We start from the raw sequence: 17501 nt of genomic DNA, 5'->3' as shown, positions 1-17501 counted from the left end.
GGAACAAATTCTGTCTCTTTGAAGAGTAGGAAGCCAGCTGAGCCATCTCTCCAGCCACAGTGATTGACTTTTCTAACAAAAGTACATAAATTGTTTGTAAGGTGGTACCTAGGCTTAATGTGCCTATCAAAAGAGTTTGACTAGCTCTACCCAGCCCAAGTGCGTGGTACCAAAGTAATGAAAACTTAGCTGAGTTCCCAAACGGCTCAGTGGTTGTCTACAGACTGCCTGTTAACCCAGGACAGACACAGGCTTCGTTTATCATTACTTGTCTGAGTTGGAAAGCAGGGATAGTGGAGGCTGGATTTCCTTACCAGTGGGCAGAGAGCACTGAGTCTGCGGAATAGTAAGTACAGGGAGTCGGTAGAGCATGTGCTCCAGTCCACCCGACACCCAATACATCAGCAAATAGGTGGGCTTTCTTTGTAGGGAAGAACTGCGCAGATGGCTCCTTCAGTTTGAAAGTCTTTGTGTTTGGTAACATCAGGATAAATGCATTTGAAACACTGTAGAATGCGCTTTAGGGTAAATATGTGTGTTTTCTGAGACAAGGCTTTGGTATCAGGTCGTGCAGTACAACAGATAGAGGATCCCTGCTGATGCTTTGGCTCACGTTGAGATTTTCCTTGGTGTCCCGTTCCGAAGTGATTACAGAAGGTACTGTACTTACTTGGCACACTGGAGTTTGTTAAAGTGCCAGAATAAGCACGGGCATGTTGGGGCCAGGAGAGGGATGCAGACTCAGTTAACATATCCTGTTCACTATACTTTGTGTCTTCGCTGACATAAAAGGTTTATCTTTATTCCTATGCACACCCTGACCTCCTCATGTGTGGACAGCATCCATTTTAGTGTTTCCTGTTTGCTAGCTGTCTTATTCTATCAGTATGTTTAACTCTACCTCAAGATTGTGGTTGTGTGTAGAAGTTATTTAATGTCAGATTACTCAGTTTCTAGGTATTCTAAATGAGTTCTACTTCCTGGGATCACTCCACTTAATGCTTTAAGTTGGAATAGCTTAAACTACACAGCACAGCGACAGCTGTGAAGCGGACGGGGCGTTCAGCTCCCTGGAACACTGCTTTTTCAGCACCCGTGAAGCCATCGCTTCAGTTCCCGTCCTACAGAAAACAAAAGCAAAAGAGGGAAACTTTGAAATAGCTATTTTGCCTAGTAATAATAGAACTTTTAAGTTAAGCTTTTGAAATTAAAATGGCACGCCCAACCATTATAGCAATGAACTTCAGATTGAATGACATTATTCTTATACAAGAAATATTTAAAGGTTGTAAATGCTAAATTATATTTTATTTCATGTGAGGCTTTGGAGCATTAATGCATTACAAAACTTTAGAACATAATTTCAAACTTTTTTACAAAGAATTTAATTTTTTGTCTCATAAGAGAAGTCCAAAATGTTCTAAGATGGACGTGTACATTTTATAATGCCAATTAATTATCACTCTTTATCTTGTATTGATATTTTACCCTCCACTAATTCTTCATATGATCAATTCACAAACATAAGTCCTGAGAATCTATGACTGTATAGTCCTGCTTCCTTGCTTACATTACAGGTATGATACCAAACTAATGACATATTTTTAAACATCAAAAACCTTGAGGTGACGTTCTCTTCACATTCCTTAATCTCTTGGTTGGAAGGGAGGCCCGATTTTAGGCATCTGAATGAGAAACTGGAGCATCCTGTTTATCTCTTCTGTGATTCCCTGTAAACTCTCACGTTCTATGCGTGAGTGCTCGTTTGGATGCCGTAGGTAACAGAGTAAGTTTTCCACGCTCTGTGTGCGTGTGCTCGTGTGGATGCCGTAGGTAACAGAGTAAGTTTTCCACGCTGTATGTGCGTGTGTTCATGTGGATGCCGTAGGTAACAGAGTAAGTTTTCCACGCTCTGTGTGCGTGTGCTCGTGTGGATGCTGTAGGTAACAGAGTAAGTTTTCCACGCTGTATGTGCGTGTGCTCATGTGGATGCCGTAGGTAACAGAGTAAGTTTTCCACGCTCTGTGTGTGTGTGCTCGTGTGGATGCCGTAGGTAACAGAGTAAGTTTTCCACTCTCTGTGTGTGTGTGCTCGTGTGGATGCCGTAGGTAACAGAGTAAGTTTTCCACGTTCTACATGCGTGTGCTCGTGTGGATGCTGTAGGTAACAGAGTAAGTTTTCCACGCTCTGTGTGCGTGTGCTCGTGTGAATGTCATAGGTAACAGAGTAAGTTTTCCACGCTCTGTGTGTGTGTGCTCGTGTGGATGCCGTAGGTAACAGAGTAAGTTTTCCACGCTCTGTGTGTGTGTGCTTGTGTGGATGCCGTAGGTAACAGAGTAAGTTTTCCACGCTCTGTGTGTGTGTGCTCGTGTGGATGCCGTAGGTAACAGAGTAAGTTTTCCACGCTCTGTGTGTGTGTGCTTGTGTGGATGCCGTAGGTAACAGAGTAAGTTTTCCACGCTGGATGTGCGTGTGCTCGTGTGGATGCCGTAGGTAACTGAGTAAGTTTTTCATTACTAAATACAGTGTTAGTCTGACTCTGCTTCCTAAGGGCCGCATTTCTTTTTGGAGCGTTCTCTTGATAAGAAGTAATTTCCAGTTGTCTCTGGGTTCTACAGCTGCTCCTCTTTCATCTCCCCAAACAGTGCTCACTGCTGTCATTTTAGTTTTTCTTTGTTTGTTTGGTTTCTTGTCCTGTATTATTCTGGAAATTAAGCTTTTCTTGTTTCTCTACTGGTCACTTATGGAGACTGCTGTTGACCTCAGACAATGTGGCATTCTTAGAGTGTTCTTGATTCATCACTGCTGCTGTCTCCGGAGAGAACACCGTGCTCCTCTCACAGCTCAGTGATGTCCAGGATTTTATCTCTCTTCACTTTCCTTATTCTGTAATTGAGGAAGTGAACTTACTGCTTTTTTAGTCAGTGTTTTGATTTTTATTTATTCATTTTTAAGTTTTTTGAGACAGGTTTTCAACTATGTAGCCTTTGCTGGCCTGATACTTGCTAGTTGACCTTGAATTGGGAGTGGTCCTCCTGCCCGTGCCTCCAAATGCTAGACTTACCTGTGTGTAGTACTGTATGCTATGAACAAATCATTAGAGTGGAAGGAAGCAGATGAGCAGGGCTGTGGGGTGGACGCGTGGGCAGTGGGTGATCAGGGGCTGTGGGGTGGACGCGTGGGCAGTGGGTGATCAGGGGCTGTGGGGTGGACGCGTGGGCAGTGGGTGATCAGGGGCTGTGGGGTGGACGCGTGGGCAGTGGGTGATCAGGAGCTGTGGGGTGGACGCGTGGGCAGTGGGTGATCAGGGGCTGTGGGGTGGACGCGTGGGCAGTGGGTGATCAGGGGCTGTGGGGTGGAAGCGTGGGCAGTGGGTGATCAGGGGCTGTGGGGTGGACGCGTGGACAGTGGGTGATCAGGGGCTGTGGGGTGGAAGCGTGGGCAGTGGGTGATCAGGGGCTGTGGGGTGGACGCGTGGACAGTGGGTGATCAGGGGCTGTGGGGTGGAAGCGTGGGCAGTGGGTGATCAGGGGCTGTGGGGTGGACGCGTGGACAGTGGGTGATCAGGGGCTGTGGGGTGGAAGCGTGGGCAGTGGGTGATCAGGGGCTGTGGGGTGGACGCGTGGACAGTGGGTGATCAGGGGCTGTGGGGTGGAAGCGTGGGCAGTGGGTGATCAGGGGCTGTGGGGTGGACGCGTGGACCGTGGGTGATCAGGGGCTGTGGGGTGGAAGCGTGGGCAGTGGGTGATCAGGGGCTGTGGGGTGGACGCGTGGACAGTGGGTGATCAGGGGCTGTGGGGTGGAAGCGTGGGCAGTGGGTGATCAGGGGCTGTGGGGTGGACGCGTGGACAGTGGGTGATCAGGGGCTGTGGGGTGGAAGCGTGGATAGTGGTTGATCAGGGGCTGTGGGGTGGACGCGTGGATAGTGGGTGAGCAGGATGGTGATGGAGAAGGAGCTAAGCGGAGTGCAGAAAAACGCACTTACACATATGAGCATGCAAAATAGAAAACACTGTTTTTCTTCAAACAGCTGCTGAGGGCTGGCAAAGACAAGCATGTGCACTCTAGTCTGTCACCACCACCAGTGACTACTTCCCGTTTCCCAGCTTTGTGCACTGTAACTCATGGCTTGTGGTCTGGTCGCAGGTAACCTTTGTTTTCCAGACTGTTAGAACACTGGTTCAGACCAAAACCTCCTCTTAACTTAGTCATTCAGCCCGTACATAGTAAATGCGCATGGTTCTCCAAGACAATGATAGGGTAGGAGCAGAGTGAACCACAAGCGATCACTGAATTACTCCTGAGCCTTGTGTTCAGTGACTGAACCATGACTGAAACAAGACCGGTGCGGTAAGTGGAGGATAGCAGTAAGTTCCCAGAAGGAAACAATAAGCAGGGATTCGTGGTGCCCTGGAAAATTGTGTTGGAGAATCTGTAGTGGGGACTTAGTGCTTGGGGAAGGTAGGTGGAGGCTGAGTCAAGATGGGAAGAAAGGGAGAAAAGGAATCTCTTCTTTGGAATCTCAGCAGTACGTTCTAGGTGACCACAGTATAAAGACCCTACCATGGGGGGCGGGGGTCAGAGAGCACAGGCAGAGCCAGGTGCTGCTGTCTCCTGTCATGGGGAAGCTAAAATCCTTTTCCGTTTATTTTCGGACGTCAGTGAAACAGGAGACTCCAGTAGGATTGTGGGCACAGAGTGGCCTGATTGGCCCAGATTTGAATGTAGTAGGTATGTGGAAGATGAAACGGACACGAGAAAGATCAGAAGCTGGAGTACCACCCGGAGACTGTGATGTCACTTTGTGGTTTTCCCCAGGGCAGAAGTATGGAAATGAAGGGACATCCACGCAGTGAGTCAGAATTGGACAAGCACTCCAGTTCTGAGAGCACTGAGTGAAAACTGGATGAGGACTTCAGTTGTTGGGAGCATAAGAATGCGTCCTTGAAATTAAGAGACATTTCTCCCTGTACTTACCTGCTTATCCCTTGGCCTCATGCTGGTCTGAACTGTTGCTTTGATGGAAGCCTGGTGTTTGAGTTCTAGCTGTGTTGATGGTCATGGTCTTGAAGCACCTGCTGAAGTTCCCAGTGCTTCCTTCTCTTTCAGATTTTTATATACTTATTTATAGTACTGGGGATTGAGCTGAAGGTCTTAACCTAGTCTGCTGTCCGCTGAGCTACACCTGTACAATCCCTTGTATTTTGAGACAGCACCTCATTATGTAGTCGTTGCTGGTATTACCGGTGTGTGCCACTACACCTGGCTTAGCTTTTTAAAAATTTTATTTGTGATGTATTTATTTGGTAAGAGTAGTATTTTGATACATGCATACAGTGTGAATTCATGGCGTCCATCAACTTATTTGCCATTTATTTTTGTGTGTTGAGAGCATTGGAAGTGTCCTATTCTAACATTGTATTTTGAGATATATAATAAACATGGTTGACTACAGCCACTCTACTGTTCTGTAGACCAAACCTATTCTTATTATCTAACTATAATTTTATATTGGTTAGAATAAGATTGTTTCTAATTTTTATTTCAAAAAGTAGAACAGTGAAGTTATTACTGAAAATAGAATTTAAGAATTAAATGTGTTAATTGTTTGAAAATAGATTATGGAGCTTAGTGCTGAAAAGTTCCATCAAAGTACACTGACTGACTTAGTTTTGACCGTAGAGGGCGTTATACTTCAGGATGAAAAGAAGCAGTTTTCTGTATCTGAAATAATACTGGTGGTTATCAAATTGAAAGTAGTTTTTCAAGGAAGGATTCAGAAGGCTGTTAGTACTAATATAGTTAAGTGTGTATTCTGTTTTTATAGTTTGTGTACTCCATTAGACTCAGGTTAAATAGACCTGCTTTCCAGTAAAATCAATTGATTAATACTAAGTTATTCACAGATAATTTGAATGTCAGGCAAGATGATTGGCATTGATAATATTATAGAAAATGAGGTATATACAATTCTTGTTTTTATAAGTATAGAATTCATAAGAGAGGAGAAATCTCAAGGAAGTATTGCCAAGGAAAATGCCATGGTTTGCGTCAGTTCCATTAGTAAGTGTTGCAGCCTCAGACACCTGCAGCACACACAGCACCTGAGTGCATGGCCAGTGTTAAGGCTTTGGGGGGTGGAAGTGGTTAAGATGAACTGACTGCATGGTGTGTGCGCTGGGAAATGATGGGAACAAGGGCCCCTATTTATTTATAAACTTTGAAGTATCACAGCTAAAAACTTTCAATAACTATTAGTTTAGTTTGAAGTTGTTCTCATATTCACTGTACATAGTATCTTTTTAGTGTAGGGACATTGTGTGTGTTGAGATAGGGTTTATTTGGCCCAGCTGAGGGTGACTCAGACTCCTGGTCCTCCTGCCTGTATTTCTCAATTGTTGGGTTCATACACACACCTGGGTTCTGTTGCTTTTTTCTTTTTAAGGCTTTATGTAATCCAGTTTAAACATGGCTTGTCTTTTATATATAAGGAATTGTGCTTATTAAGTAAAATTTTTCTTAAAGAAAATTGGATAGGGCATTGTTCTTTCTTGATGTCTTCATTTGCCTTTTGTTCCTCATTTTTGTTATTTCTAGATCCTTCTATTTGTAATTATGCATTTTCTTTTTGGTGGGCATATACCTACATGCCTAGCTGTGGGCTGTAAGAATCGTTGAAGGTGAGTTTTATAGGGGAAACAAGAGGCCTGGCTTTGTCTGTCTGTCTCCTTCCTCAGCATTTGGTCTCTTTCTCATCTGTAACGTGGAAATAAATTAAATGCTGGAGTGAAATGAAGTGTGTGTCTTTCCCCTCGGTTCTGATTCATTGCACTCAGTGATAACAGTGACTTTGGCAGGAATGTAAGTTACTAATCATTCCTTCTTAGGAAGAGCCTTGTTTTCAGGAGAAAGCCTTGGATCTGCTGACTTAACCTGGGCTCTGTTGTTCCCGAGAGCCCAGAGCCTTCAGTGGGAGGAGGAACTCTTCTAGCCTGCTGTCTTTCCCACTTATCTTGAAGATAGCGTCAAAGTCACTTTGTTTTCTTTGGCAAGGGTTGGAGTTAAGAGTTGCTGATAGTTCAGTCTTTATTTTACTGGTGAAGTGTACAGGGAAGAAAAAAAGACCACGTGGTGTTATCTTCCTGTCCCTCTTTCTTCTCCCTGAGACTACAGTTCGTAGGAATCACCACCTGTGGCCAAGAGTTTGATAAACATGCAGTGTTTCCTGTGTTGGGATGCTGAAACTGAAGGTTTCTAGGCTACCATAAACTTTTTTTGTCCTAAGAGACTTCACAGTTCCTTAGGGAAAGTCTCTAGTGTATAATCAGCAGTAGTGTCTTTCTTAGGGAATAATAGTTCTCAGTGGTGGAGGTAAGATTGGGTGGCAAGAGAGGAAAGGCTTGGGAAAGGATATACCATGCTCCTGATTCCTCCGTATAGATAGGTATGACAAGATGGACTAAGCCTGGGGCTGTAGAATTGTTAGAATTGGATGGAGATCTTTATACCAGTAATTCCAGCACTTAGGAGGTGGTGGCCAGCCTGGACTACATAATGAAACGCTGTCTCAAAATAAAAGGACAAGGGATATAGCTCAGTAGTAGAAACTTCAAAGCATCAAAAAGGTGGAAAAGTACTTTGGAGAGTAGCTTTATGCCTACCATCTAGATGTAACTAACTGCATTTTACCCTGTTTCCTTTATACATGATTGCATGTGGGTAATTTTAAATGAGGACTTCTTTAGAGCATTTTTTCTTATAGTTAGAAAATGTGAAAGAAATCAATAAACGTTAGCTTTAACAAGGGATTCAAGAAATTTCTCCCCTCTCAATAAATAGCACCAACTATGCTGTGTGGTACAGACAGGAAGTGGTGAGATTTAAAAATAAAATCCAAGGGTGAGTAAAGAAGTCTAATTGTGTGAACTCACCAGTATTGATCAGGTATATTGGAAGACTGTATTACATGTTTCTGATATCTTGTACTGACGTCTAAATATTAAGGTTTCCATGACTTCTTTTAGGTTCAATAATTTGTGATCAGTCCAGTGGTCACCAGAGCATACAGCTGTTGTTTGACATGAATTGTTGAAACACATCTTTCTTATCCAGAAATGATATTTTTAAAGATGTTTACTATCAACCAATAATTAAGCAAATTTAACTCTTCCTAATGTTTAAACATAATATGCAAGCATTCTAAAGGTGCTTGTTTGGTTTAATCTTAATAAAAGCCTCTCCGCTGACGCAAGAAACTCCAATCAAACCAGATTAGACCAAATTAAGATGCCCATGTTTAATAAATGCAGCGCTCTTGGGTGTACCGCGACAGCATGGTGGGAAGAGGAGACCATGTAAAACCCCGAAGCCATGTGGTCCTTTTTCTGGCTCAAGCCTAAATACCCTGTGGGAGTGGTCCTGGCCCTCACTGGGGAGGGGTCAGCACTTGGCAGGCTGGGAATTGGAATCCAAGCACTTGGCAGGCTGGGGTGGCACTTCCAACTCAGTATTACAGGGCTGAAGCTGGTACATCTTTCCCACTGTACCTCATCTTAAGGTTCTTGTTATGTTCCTCCTCCTTTAATATGTGTTTAAGGGAGAATACTTTATATTCCTTTAAAAAAAATGTCAGCAAACAACACAGCTCCTCACATCTAACATTACAGTGCCTCTGAAGGAAGTGATGTTCTTTAGTTACTCAGTGCAGGGCAAACAGCTCTGTGTTCTCTTGCTGTTTCTTATGCTCATAGAAACAGTACACAGGCTTTCCATTTGCAAACATGGTTAGCAGACCAATGGAACAAACAACCAGGAGAAAGTGTTTGTTCTTACGTTGACGACAAATTTTTGTGCATTATGATACAGGCTTGTATGCCAGGACCCTTTGCCCAGTTTTGCTTGACTCTGGGTCTTGTGCTGGATACTCAGTGGTCACCAAAGATCAGCCTGAGGTAGTGGCTCCATGTTGTCTTATGCCAATGAAAGTAAAAAGGGCGAACTCTTGTGAGAATATGCAAAGTGCAAACAAGCTTTAAGGTTTGTAGAACAGAGAGACAGTGAGAAGCTAAGGAAAAGAGATACTCCTGAGAGATGGAGGAGAGAGGAAAAACTCCTGAACTCCTGTTTAGGGTTTTTGTAGGAAAACTGTATGAAGGTAGAGGCCCCTAGGCTAACATTGGTCGAACCAAAAGAAGCCATGTGCTTCCAGTCAGGGTGATGATCACACATAGTTTTTGTTCTGTCTGCCGATTCGGGGTGGTTGAAGCTGCATTTGCCTGTCTCTGACTCAGATTTTTTTGTTACTGACCTTGGCTTTCTGCTGTTAGTCACTAGGTAGCAGCATGACTTCCAACCTCGTATTTCACAGTTGCTAGTCTCTGTTTCTCTGTTCTCACATTCTCATAACTCAGCATGTAGCTTCTCCACGGTGGAGAGTTGCCTCTCCCATGGCTGCCAGGAGGTGGTTGCCTAGGTGGAAGCTTCTTGTTAGAAACAGTCTTTACTTAGAGCCTCTTAGTCAAGGTCACTATTGCTGTGCTGAAACACCGTGACCAAAAGCAAGGTGGGAGAAAAGGGTTTATTTGAGTTACATTTTCACATCATAGCCCATCATTGAAGGAAGTCAGGACAAGAACTCACACAGGGTAGGATTTGGAGGCAGGAGCTGATGCAGGCCATGGGGGGTTTCTTATTGGATTGCTCCCCATGGCTTGCTCAGCCTGCTTTCTGTAGAACCCAGGATCATCAGCCCTTGGATAACCTCATAAACAGTGAACTCTCTCCTACCCTACATCAATCACTAATTAAGAAAATGCCCTACAGGCCTGCCTACAGCCAGATCTTAAGAAGGAAGGCATTTTGTTCAGTTAAGGATCCCTCCTGTCTGATGACCATGGCTTCTGTTAAGTTCACATAGACTAGTCAGCACAGGCGCTGTGCTTTATTCTGTGTTCCTCAAGGGCTTCCTGCTAGCTCCATGGGCAGCTGTCAGCAGCCAGAGCCCTGACCTGCCTCTCACCTGCCCAGCCTTGCTATCTCATGCTCCACTCCATCCTCACCTCAGTGTGCCAAACTCTGCTTTGTAAATCTCAATCTTCTCTTGAACCCAGCTTCTGATCTTGGTGCAGTATATGTGAACAGCTTGCAGATTTCCCCATGAGCTGTTTTTCTTGATACCGATGGAGAGTTGGCTCCTCATGAATGGGAGTACTCATTTAAAGAAAACCAGAAACCATGCGTTTGTATAATAGCTTGTAAAACCTAGGTAGAATTATTTAACAAAGCATACCATCATTTAATTCATTACGTGTGTGTGTGCGCGCGCGTGCGCGCGTATGTGTGGAGAGAGGAGATAGCGTCTCCAATAGGTGTCCCAGGGAATTGTTTCACATCAGAGCCTTGAGAAGGCTAGGCTGTTCTTTGGAGTACTTACCATCTTAGGATGGGGAGGGACTCTGGGTCAGTGCAGATGGCAGTCACTTTCATTGTCACGTTTACTTCTGTCAGTGTATACTCCTGTCCTCTCCCCTGTCAGATCTGTATCTATTGCTGATTCTTCTCTTGTGCATTTTGAAAGAGTCTACAGTGTCTCATAATACCCTTGTCTCATATTTTCCAACTATAGCACTAGTTTACCAATCATGCCTTTGTAGTATTAACAAAATTGATATGCCATAAAAACATATAAAAACTATAGAATGTTTTATATCAAAATTGAGTCTTAAAAATTTAATGTGAGAATCTTATCTTAGATATGACAGAAATGATTGACTTTAAATCAGGTGAAGTATTTTCTCATACGCAGTAAAGGTGTAGATAAAAGCACTTAGCATTTCACTAGAGGTTTGGAGGGAAGGTGGCTAACTCACTAGCCCACTCTCAGTGTTCTGAGCCTTTTCTTTCTGATTACCATGGCATAGGTTATCTGTCGACATCATGTCTAAGCATCATCTTACACAGAAGTAGGAAAGAAGAATGGGGCCTTCTCTGCCACACACTTTCATTTGGGCAGGAAAACCATTCCTGCAATCCCAGTAGACTTTACCTAACTTACACACATGAGTAAGAGCTGGTCAGTATTCATCCTAAAGTCAGGTGCTGATAAGCAAAGTGAGATCCTGTGATTGACTTAAAATATGGTGACCTCATCCCTGTAATTGGAGGACGGTCCGACTGTCCCAGCTCAGCTCTATTGAGTATTAGATAGTAGCTGTGCACGGTCATGAAGATGGCTGGTGATGACGAGGACTGTCAGGCTAGGTGTGTGAGGACGTGTGTGCTTATCTCGTCACAAGTATCTCTGTGGGAAAGTGAGATTTGTATGTGTCCTTTAAAATAGAAGCAGATTTGTTTGAGAATCATATGGTTCTGAAAGTGCTGTTCCTTGATTGACACAGGAAATAGCAGCGCTTGGCTCTTAATCAATAAACTGCTTGCTCTACTTATTTTTGTTTTAAATATAGTCCTCGACTATTTTCCTCTGCTATATATAAATGATGGTATATGTATGAGTGTGTGTATGTGAGTGTGTGTGTGTGTGTGTGCGTGTGTGCATGGCTGTCCTGGAACTCACTCTGTAGACCAGGCTGGCCTTGAACTGACAGATCTGCTTGCCTCTGCCTCCAGAGTGCTAAGATTAAAGCGTGTACCACCACGCCCAGTAAAAATTATAGTATATAATTTTGATGGTAGTCTGTGATTGTTTTAAAATAATTGGTGCTTTCTCTTGTAGGTGGATTCTCAACTGTTTTCCTGGTGCGGACTCATGGTGGAATCCGATGTGCACTGAAGCGAATGTATGTCAATAACACACCTGACCTCAACATTTGTAAAAGGGAAATCACAATTATGGTGAGAGAAAAGTTCATTTTAGAAATCTGGCTGCGTTTCTTTTTGTTTTATACTACAATAGTCACAGATTTTTAGACATTATCAGTTTATCCAAACTTGAAAAATGATTCAGTTGAATTATTATGTGGGAATTGGTAGTGGATTGCATTCAGCTGGGACAGAATGCAATGGCCGCCCTTTCCTCACCTTCTCAGTGTGGGCTCCCAAGCAGCATGCTCTCTCCTTTCAAATTCATTGAGTTTGTGGTATTGGGAGGATAGAACAGTTCACGGAATTACACAATTTAAACATTAAGTTTATGTCCCTGACAATGTTACCTGCTTTTCCTGCATTGTAAGGCCAGTTGTCCCTCAGCAAGGGAAGTATTACTAAATACTAGGCAGAGGAAAGGTATCTTGATAGACTAGCAGAAAATCAGTGACCGAGGAAACAGCACAGCGTGATCTTGAAGCAACACATCCTTTTTCCGCATTCGGTGCTCTCTGGGCCTTCTGCTTCTCACCACTCCTCCCCTTTCCGTCGCAGTTTTTACCTGTGCACACCTGCATGCACGTGCATATTTCTTAGCTTGACTTCAGATAATAGAAAATCAATTAATATAGTTAGCACGTTCATAATCCTGTATATTCACTACCCCTGTGCAGTTTCAAAACCTTTTCATAACCCCTAAAAGAGCCTACCCACTTTCCTGTTAATTTCATTCTGTAAATGCAATTGTACAATGGGTTTTCCTTTTTACTTCCCCCAATGCCTTTGAGGTTCCTAGACACTGTAGTGTTCATCCATGTTTACTGTGTTTTCTGTCACCAAATGATAGTCTGTGAACACTACAGTTTTATCTGTTCATGGAGAAAAACTGGTAGATATTTAGACTGTCTCTACTTTTTTTGGCTTCTGTGACTAGCTAACTGCTATGCACATGTGTGTTACTGTCTTTGAGTCCTCAATTTCTTTCTTTCTTTCTTTCTTTCTTTCTTTCTTTCTTTCTTTCTTTCTTTCTTTTTCTTTTTTCTTTTTTTGGTTATATACCTAGGTTCCTTTTCAAAAACTTCTAAGAAACAGCCAGTCTGTTGTTCAGCAACTGAACCATGAATGTTCTTCCTGGCAGTGGGTCTTAATGCCTGTCTCACATAGCTGACCCCTGAGGGGGACTCTTAATTCCCGTCCCACATAACTGACCACTAAGGAGGACTCTTAATTCCCATGCCACATAACTGACCACTAAGGGGGACTCTTAATTCCCGTCTCACATAAGTGACCACTGAGGGGGACTCTTAATTCCCGTCTCACATAACTGACTACTAAGGAGAACTCTTAATGCCTGTCCCACATAGCTTACTGCTGAGGGGAATTTCTCATTTATATCACTGTCTTTATCAACACCTAAAAAATAAGGATATTTCTGTGATCTGATTCTTTGAATTCCTATTGTTTCTATTCCTTATCTAGTTTAGAGATGCTTTGAGACCTTTCAAAAGTAAAGGTATTAGCCAAAAGTTTGAAAAAGAATTACTTGAACAAAATGGCAAAGTCTAGATCGGACTTTCTAACTCGAGCCTAGATGATGTAGTCCTCTGCCATAATCTTCTGCTTGGCAGCGTTTGTGTGGCTATGAGACGTGTGAAGTGATGTCTGTCGGCAGTCAGATCACCATTGAACAAGGCGTTGTAGGGCGATGAGGCCTGTGGAGCTGTGGAGTTGTGGGGTGCTGCTTGTTTTTATTTCATTTATTTATTTGTCTGTCTATCTATCTGTTTATTTATTTATTTTGCGACCTCCCTTCCACTGTATGATTTAACATGTTTTACATGTGGTAGTCCCGATCACAAACTACTTTGCACAGTTGAAACTAGGTATTTTATTAATGACAGTACTTATAAATTCATTGAAAATAATTGTGGCCCCTTCCTGGATCTTCACGTGTGCTAAGCAGCAGTTACCCCTGAGATATCTCCGGCCTGGTTTATAGCCTCATTCTATGCTGATGACCATTTTGTTAAAGGAGGAAAATTTTTTAGATCTTTCATTTTGTTATTGCTTGAACACATCATTAGTGTTATCTTTAATCTGTGGCTCTTTTTCACACATGTTTTCTGGCCACTTCTTGTTTTAGATTTAGTGAAAAGTACACGTTCCCATGAGTTGCTTAGGAAAACATGAAAGTAGCTAACATTAGAACTTAATTCCTTTATTTTTTAGATAGATATAATTAGAGTTCTAATACTTTATTCTTCAATTTTAGAGGACTATATTATGCACTGATCTTGGAAGTTTGTTTTGTTTTTTTCTAGCCAGGGTTTCTCTGTAGCTTTGGAGCCTGTCCTGGGACTAGCTGTTGTAGATCAGATTGGCCTTGAACTCAGAGATCCACTTGCTTCTGCCTCCCGAGTGCTGGGATTAAAGGCCTGTGCCACCATTGCTAGCTCAGGAAGATTATTTTTTTAAATTAGATTTATTTGTGTGGATATATTGTGGGTGGCATGAGTGGAGGTCAGGGTAGCTTGCGGGCTTGGTTTCCTCCTTCCACCAGGTTGGTCCTGGGTACTGAAGTCAGCTTAGTGATAAGTGTCTTACTGGCTGAGCTGTGTGGCCAGCCCTTGGGAAGAGTGTTGCTTTTATTTTTATCACTGGATTGGTTGAGCTTGTAAACAAATGGTTATAGGTTGTTTATCCTGGATGATGACTGTCACATAGGCATTGAATCTTCCAATGAAAAATCCACCATAGAAACTACTGGCTGAAATACAATATTCTCATGCCTTATTCTTACTTTTAGAAATTTATCAAGTCTACTTATTTAGCCTTACAACCTTTACTTGTAGAAGTTTAAGGTTTATATTTCCTAGTTTTAAAGATTTCATTTATTTTTCACAGAAGGAACTATCTGGCCACAAAAATATTGTTGGTTATTTGGACTGTGCTGTCAATTCCATTAGTGACAATGTGTGGGAAGTGCTTATTCTAATGGAGTATTGCCGAGGTAAGTGTCTGTCCTCATTTGTAGTGTTCTCAAAAGGGACCCTGTCATAGAGCGCTCGCTAGGGATGTGGTTTCTCCCAGTGCAGCTGCTACCTTGTTTTAGATGCTTTATTGCAATTTCAGCTTTAATAACTTAATTACATATGCTCTAAAAATTTATTTAAAACCTAATCGTAATTTATGGTATGACTGGAACCTGCAAATGGAGGATTAAGCAAAGTGATCATTGGGTTCAAAATAAGAAATATAAGCAAGTTAAGTTATACTTCTTGTTGTCTGTATATGTTTTTTGTAATCTACCAAGAATTAATATTGTAAGATGTACTGTAAACACTAAATCTGTTACACTTAGGCAGCGCATGCTAGTTTTCTTAGTGTGAGTGTCCAGGTGTTGTGTGAGTATCCAGGTGTAGAAGATTTTAGGATTTTTTTTTTTTTTGATTTTTTGAGACAGGGTTTCTCTGTAGCTTTGGTGCCTGTCCTGGAACTAGCTCTTGTAGACCAGGGTGGCCTTGAACTCCCAGAGATCCGCCTGCCTCTGCCTCCTGAGGATTTTTTTTATTTGTGTGTATGTGTGCTGGGGTTTGTGAGTCAGGACACACGTACACACAAACAGGAAGTCACAGGGTCAAGTCTGAGAGTTGTTCTCTCCTCTGCCGCATGGGTCCTGGGGATCAAACTCGGGTCGTCAGACTTGATGGTCAGGGCCTTTACCCACTGAGCTACTCTGCTGGCAGTATGTTGTTTTTGAGACAGGGTATCTCAGGGGCGTCTAGGGCTCTTTGAGTCGGCCGAGCTTCCTGGCAGTGATCCCCCGTTTCTTCCTCTCCAGCATTGTAATAGGTACCTGCTGCCACACCCGCTTTTCTGCCTGTGCTCTGGGGATCCAGCTGAGGTCCTCATCCTTGCATGGCAAGCACCTTCCCAGCTGAGCTGTCTCTTCAGTCACTGTTTGGTTTTCTCTTTTTGAGACAGGACTTCATATAGCCCAGGCTGCCCATGAACTCCTGATTCTCCTTTCTTTCAAGTTAGAGAGCCTGATTTTTTTTAAAAAGTGATTTATTTTTATTTTATGTTCATTGGTGTTTTGTCTATGTGTATGTCTGTATGAGGGTGTCGAATTCTCTGGAGCTGGAGTTATAGACAGTTGTAAACTGTCATGTGGGTGCTGGAAATTGAACCTAAGTCCTTTGGAAGAACAGCCATCTCTCCAGCCCCATAAAACCTGCAGCATTTTAATATATTCTCCTTACATTTTAAAAAAATTCATTTTATCAGAAAATGTTTATTTAGACCTAACATGATAAATAAATGTTTACTTGCATAGCATGCCTTAGTAGTAATAACAAATATAAACTGTCCCTGACTACTGAATGTCCTAATGGAGAGGGGAAGGGCACTTAGTCCATTCTCTACAAACATAGTGTCTTTACTTGGTTTTGGAAAAATAGAAATGCTTATGTAGTGTTTGAATCAGCAAGATTTGTTTCATAGGAATTTTTAAGTCAAAAGTGTTTTATGTAGGGCTGGAGAGATAGCTTAGTGGTTAAGTGCACTGACTGCACTTGCAGAGGACCTGGGTTCTATTCCCAGCACCCATGTGTTGGTTCACAAATACCGGTGGCTCCTGTTTCAGGCCTCTAACACCCTCTTAGGGCCCTCACAGGCACCAACAGGCATGCAGTGCATATGTACACCTGAAGTCAAAAGACTCACAAAATAAAAATCAACAACAACAAAAAAAGCAAAGTAATTTGTGACATGACTCAAAAAGCCCAATAGCTGGTGTGTTGGTGCACACCTTTAATCCCATCACTAGGGAGGCAGGGAAGATGCAGCTCTGTAAGTTTGAGGCCAGCCTGGTCTATATAGAGGGGTCTAGGCCATCCATGGCTACATAGTGAGACTCTCTGAAACTGTCCCAAACCAAGCAGCAGCAGCAGGAACAGCAGAAGCCCAGTATAGTCTATTAAGCCATGGGTTAATTGACAGCCTGTTGACACCTTCTCTCTCCTGTGAGTGATTTAAGATGCATGAGATGTTGCTTCTCAGATTCTCCCTCTGTATTTCTGGTTGTCTTGTAAGTGGGAGTTGGTGTTCTTAGCATGTGGAGGCATGGAATGAGGGAACTGAGGGAGCCAGTGTAGTATGGATCCTGGTAGGAGCAGGCTCTTGTGAGAAGCATTGCTGTGCTCCAAGGCAAGATGAGATTGTCTCCAGTGTTGCCTCTGCTTAGCTTTCGGACGAAGTCTGTGTTTTCACCTTGTTATTTACCATCCACAAGGGTGGCATGCAGTAATGTACAATTACCTTTTCTCTCTTGTACAGTAAGATTGTCCTGGAGTTAGTAATTGCCCAATTTTTCACTTGCCTAATTTCTTCAGGTGTGTTATTATTTTAGCCCATCTTCCTCAGTAGAAATTCAAGTCTGTGTGGCAAGCTTAAACATGGTAACACTTGTGTGAGTTTCATTTTTCTCCCTCTCGGAAGCACTCTTCACAGAGATTACATTCTTCTGGCTGATTTTAGACAGGTTTAGATGTCCCTTGGGAGTTCTTGATTTCCTCTATCTTTGACTCCTTTTTATTCCCCTCCGCATTGTTAGGTGTGGGAGTGAGTCCAGGGCCGGATGTATGGCTCTCAAGTGGACCACCTCTGGACTGCATCTCCTC

General features: G+C 42.9%; 1 protein-coding gene across 3 annotated transcripts in view; it reads left to right on the top strand.

Annotated features, from left to right (window-relative positions):
* Nucleotides 1-17501, top strand: part of Bmp2k (BMP2 inducible kinase) — a 92299-nt gene that overhangs the window by 17303 nt on the left and 57495 nt on the right. For all 3 annotated transcript variants that reach the window (XM_075943068.1, XM_075943069.1, XM_075943067.1), the window contains exons 2-3: nucleotides 11732-11850; nucleotides 14725-14830. In XM_075943068.1, the coding sequence (XP_075799183.1) occupies nucleotides 11732-11850; nucleotides 14725-14830 (225 nt within the window). The remainder of the gene's footprint in view (nucleotides 1-11731; nucleotides 11851-14724; nucleotides 14831-17501) is intronic.

Source organism: Microtus pennsylvanicus, chromosome 12 (assembly GCF_037038515.1).
Source record: "Microtus pennsylvanicus isolate mMicPen1 chromosome 12, mMicPen1.hap1, whole genome shotgun sequence".
NCBI classification, from domain to species: Eukaryota; Metazoa; Chordata; class Mammalia; order Rodentia; family Cricetidae; genus Microtus; species Microtus pennsylvanicus.
This window is presented reverse-complemented; position numbering and strand designations above follow the sequence as displayed.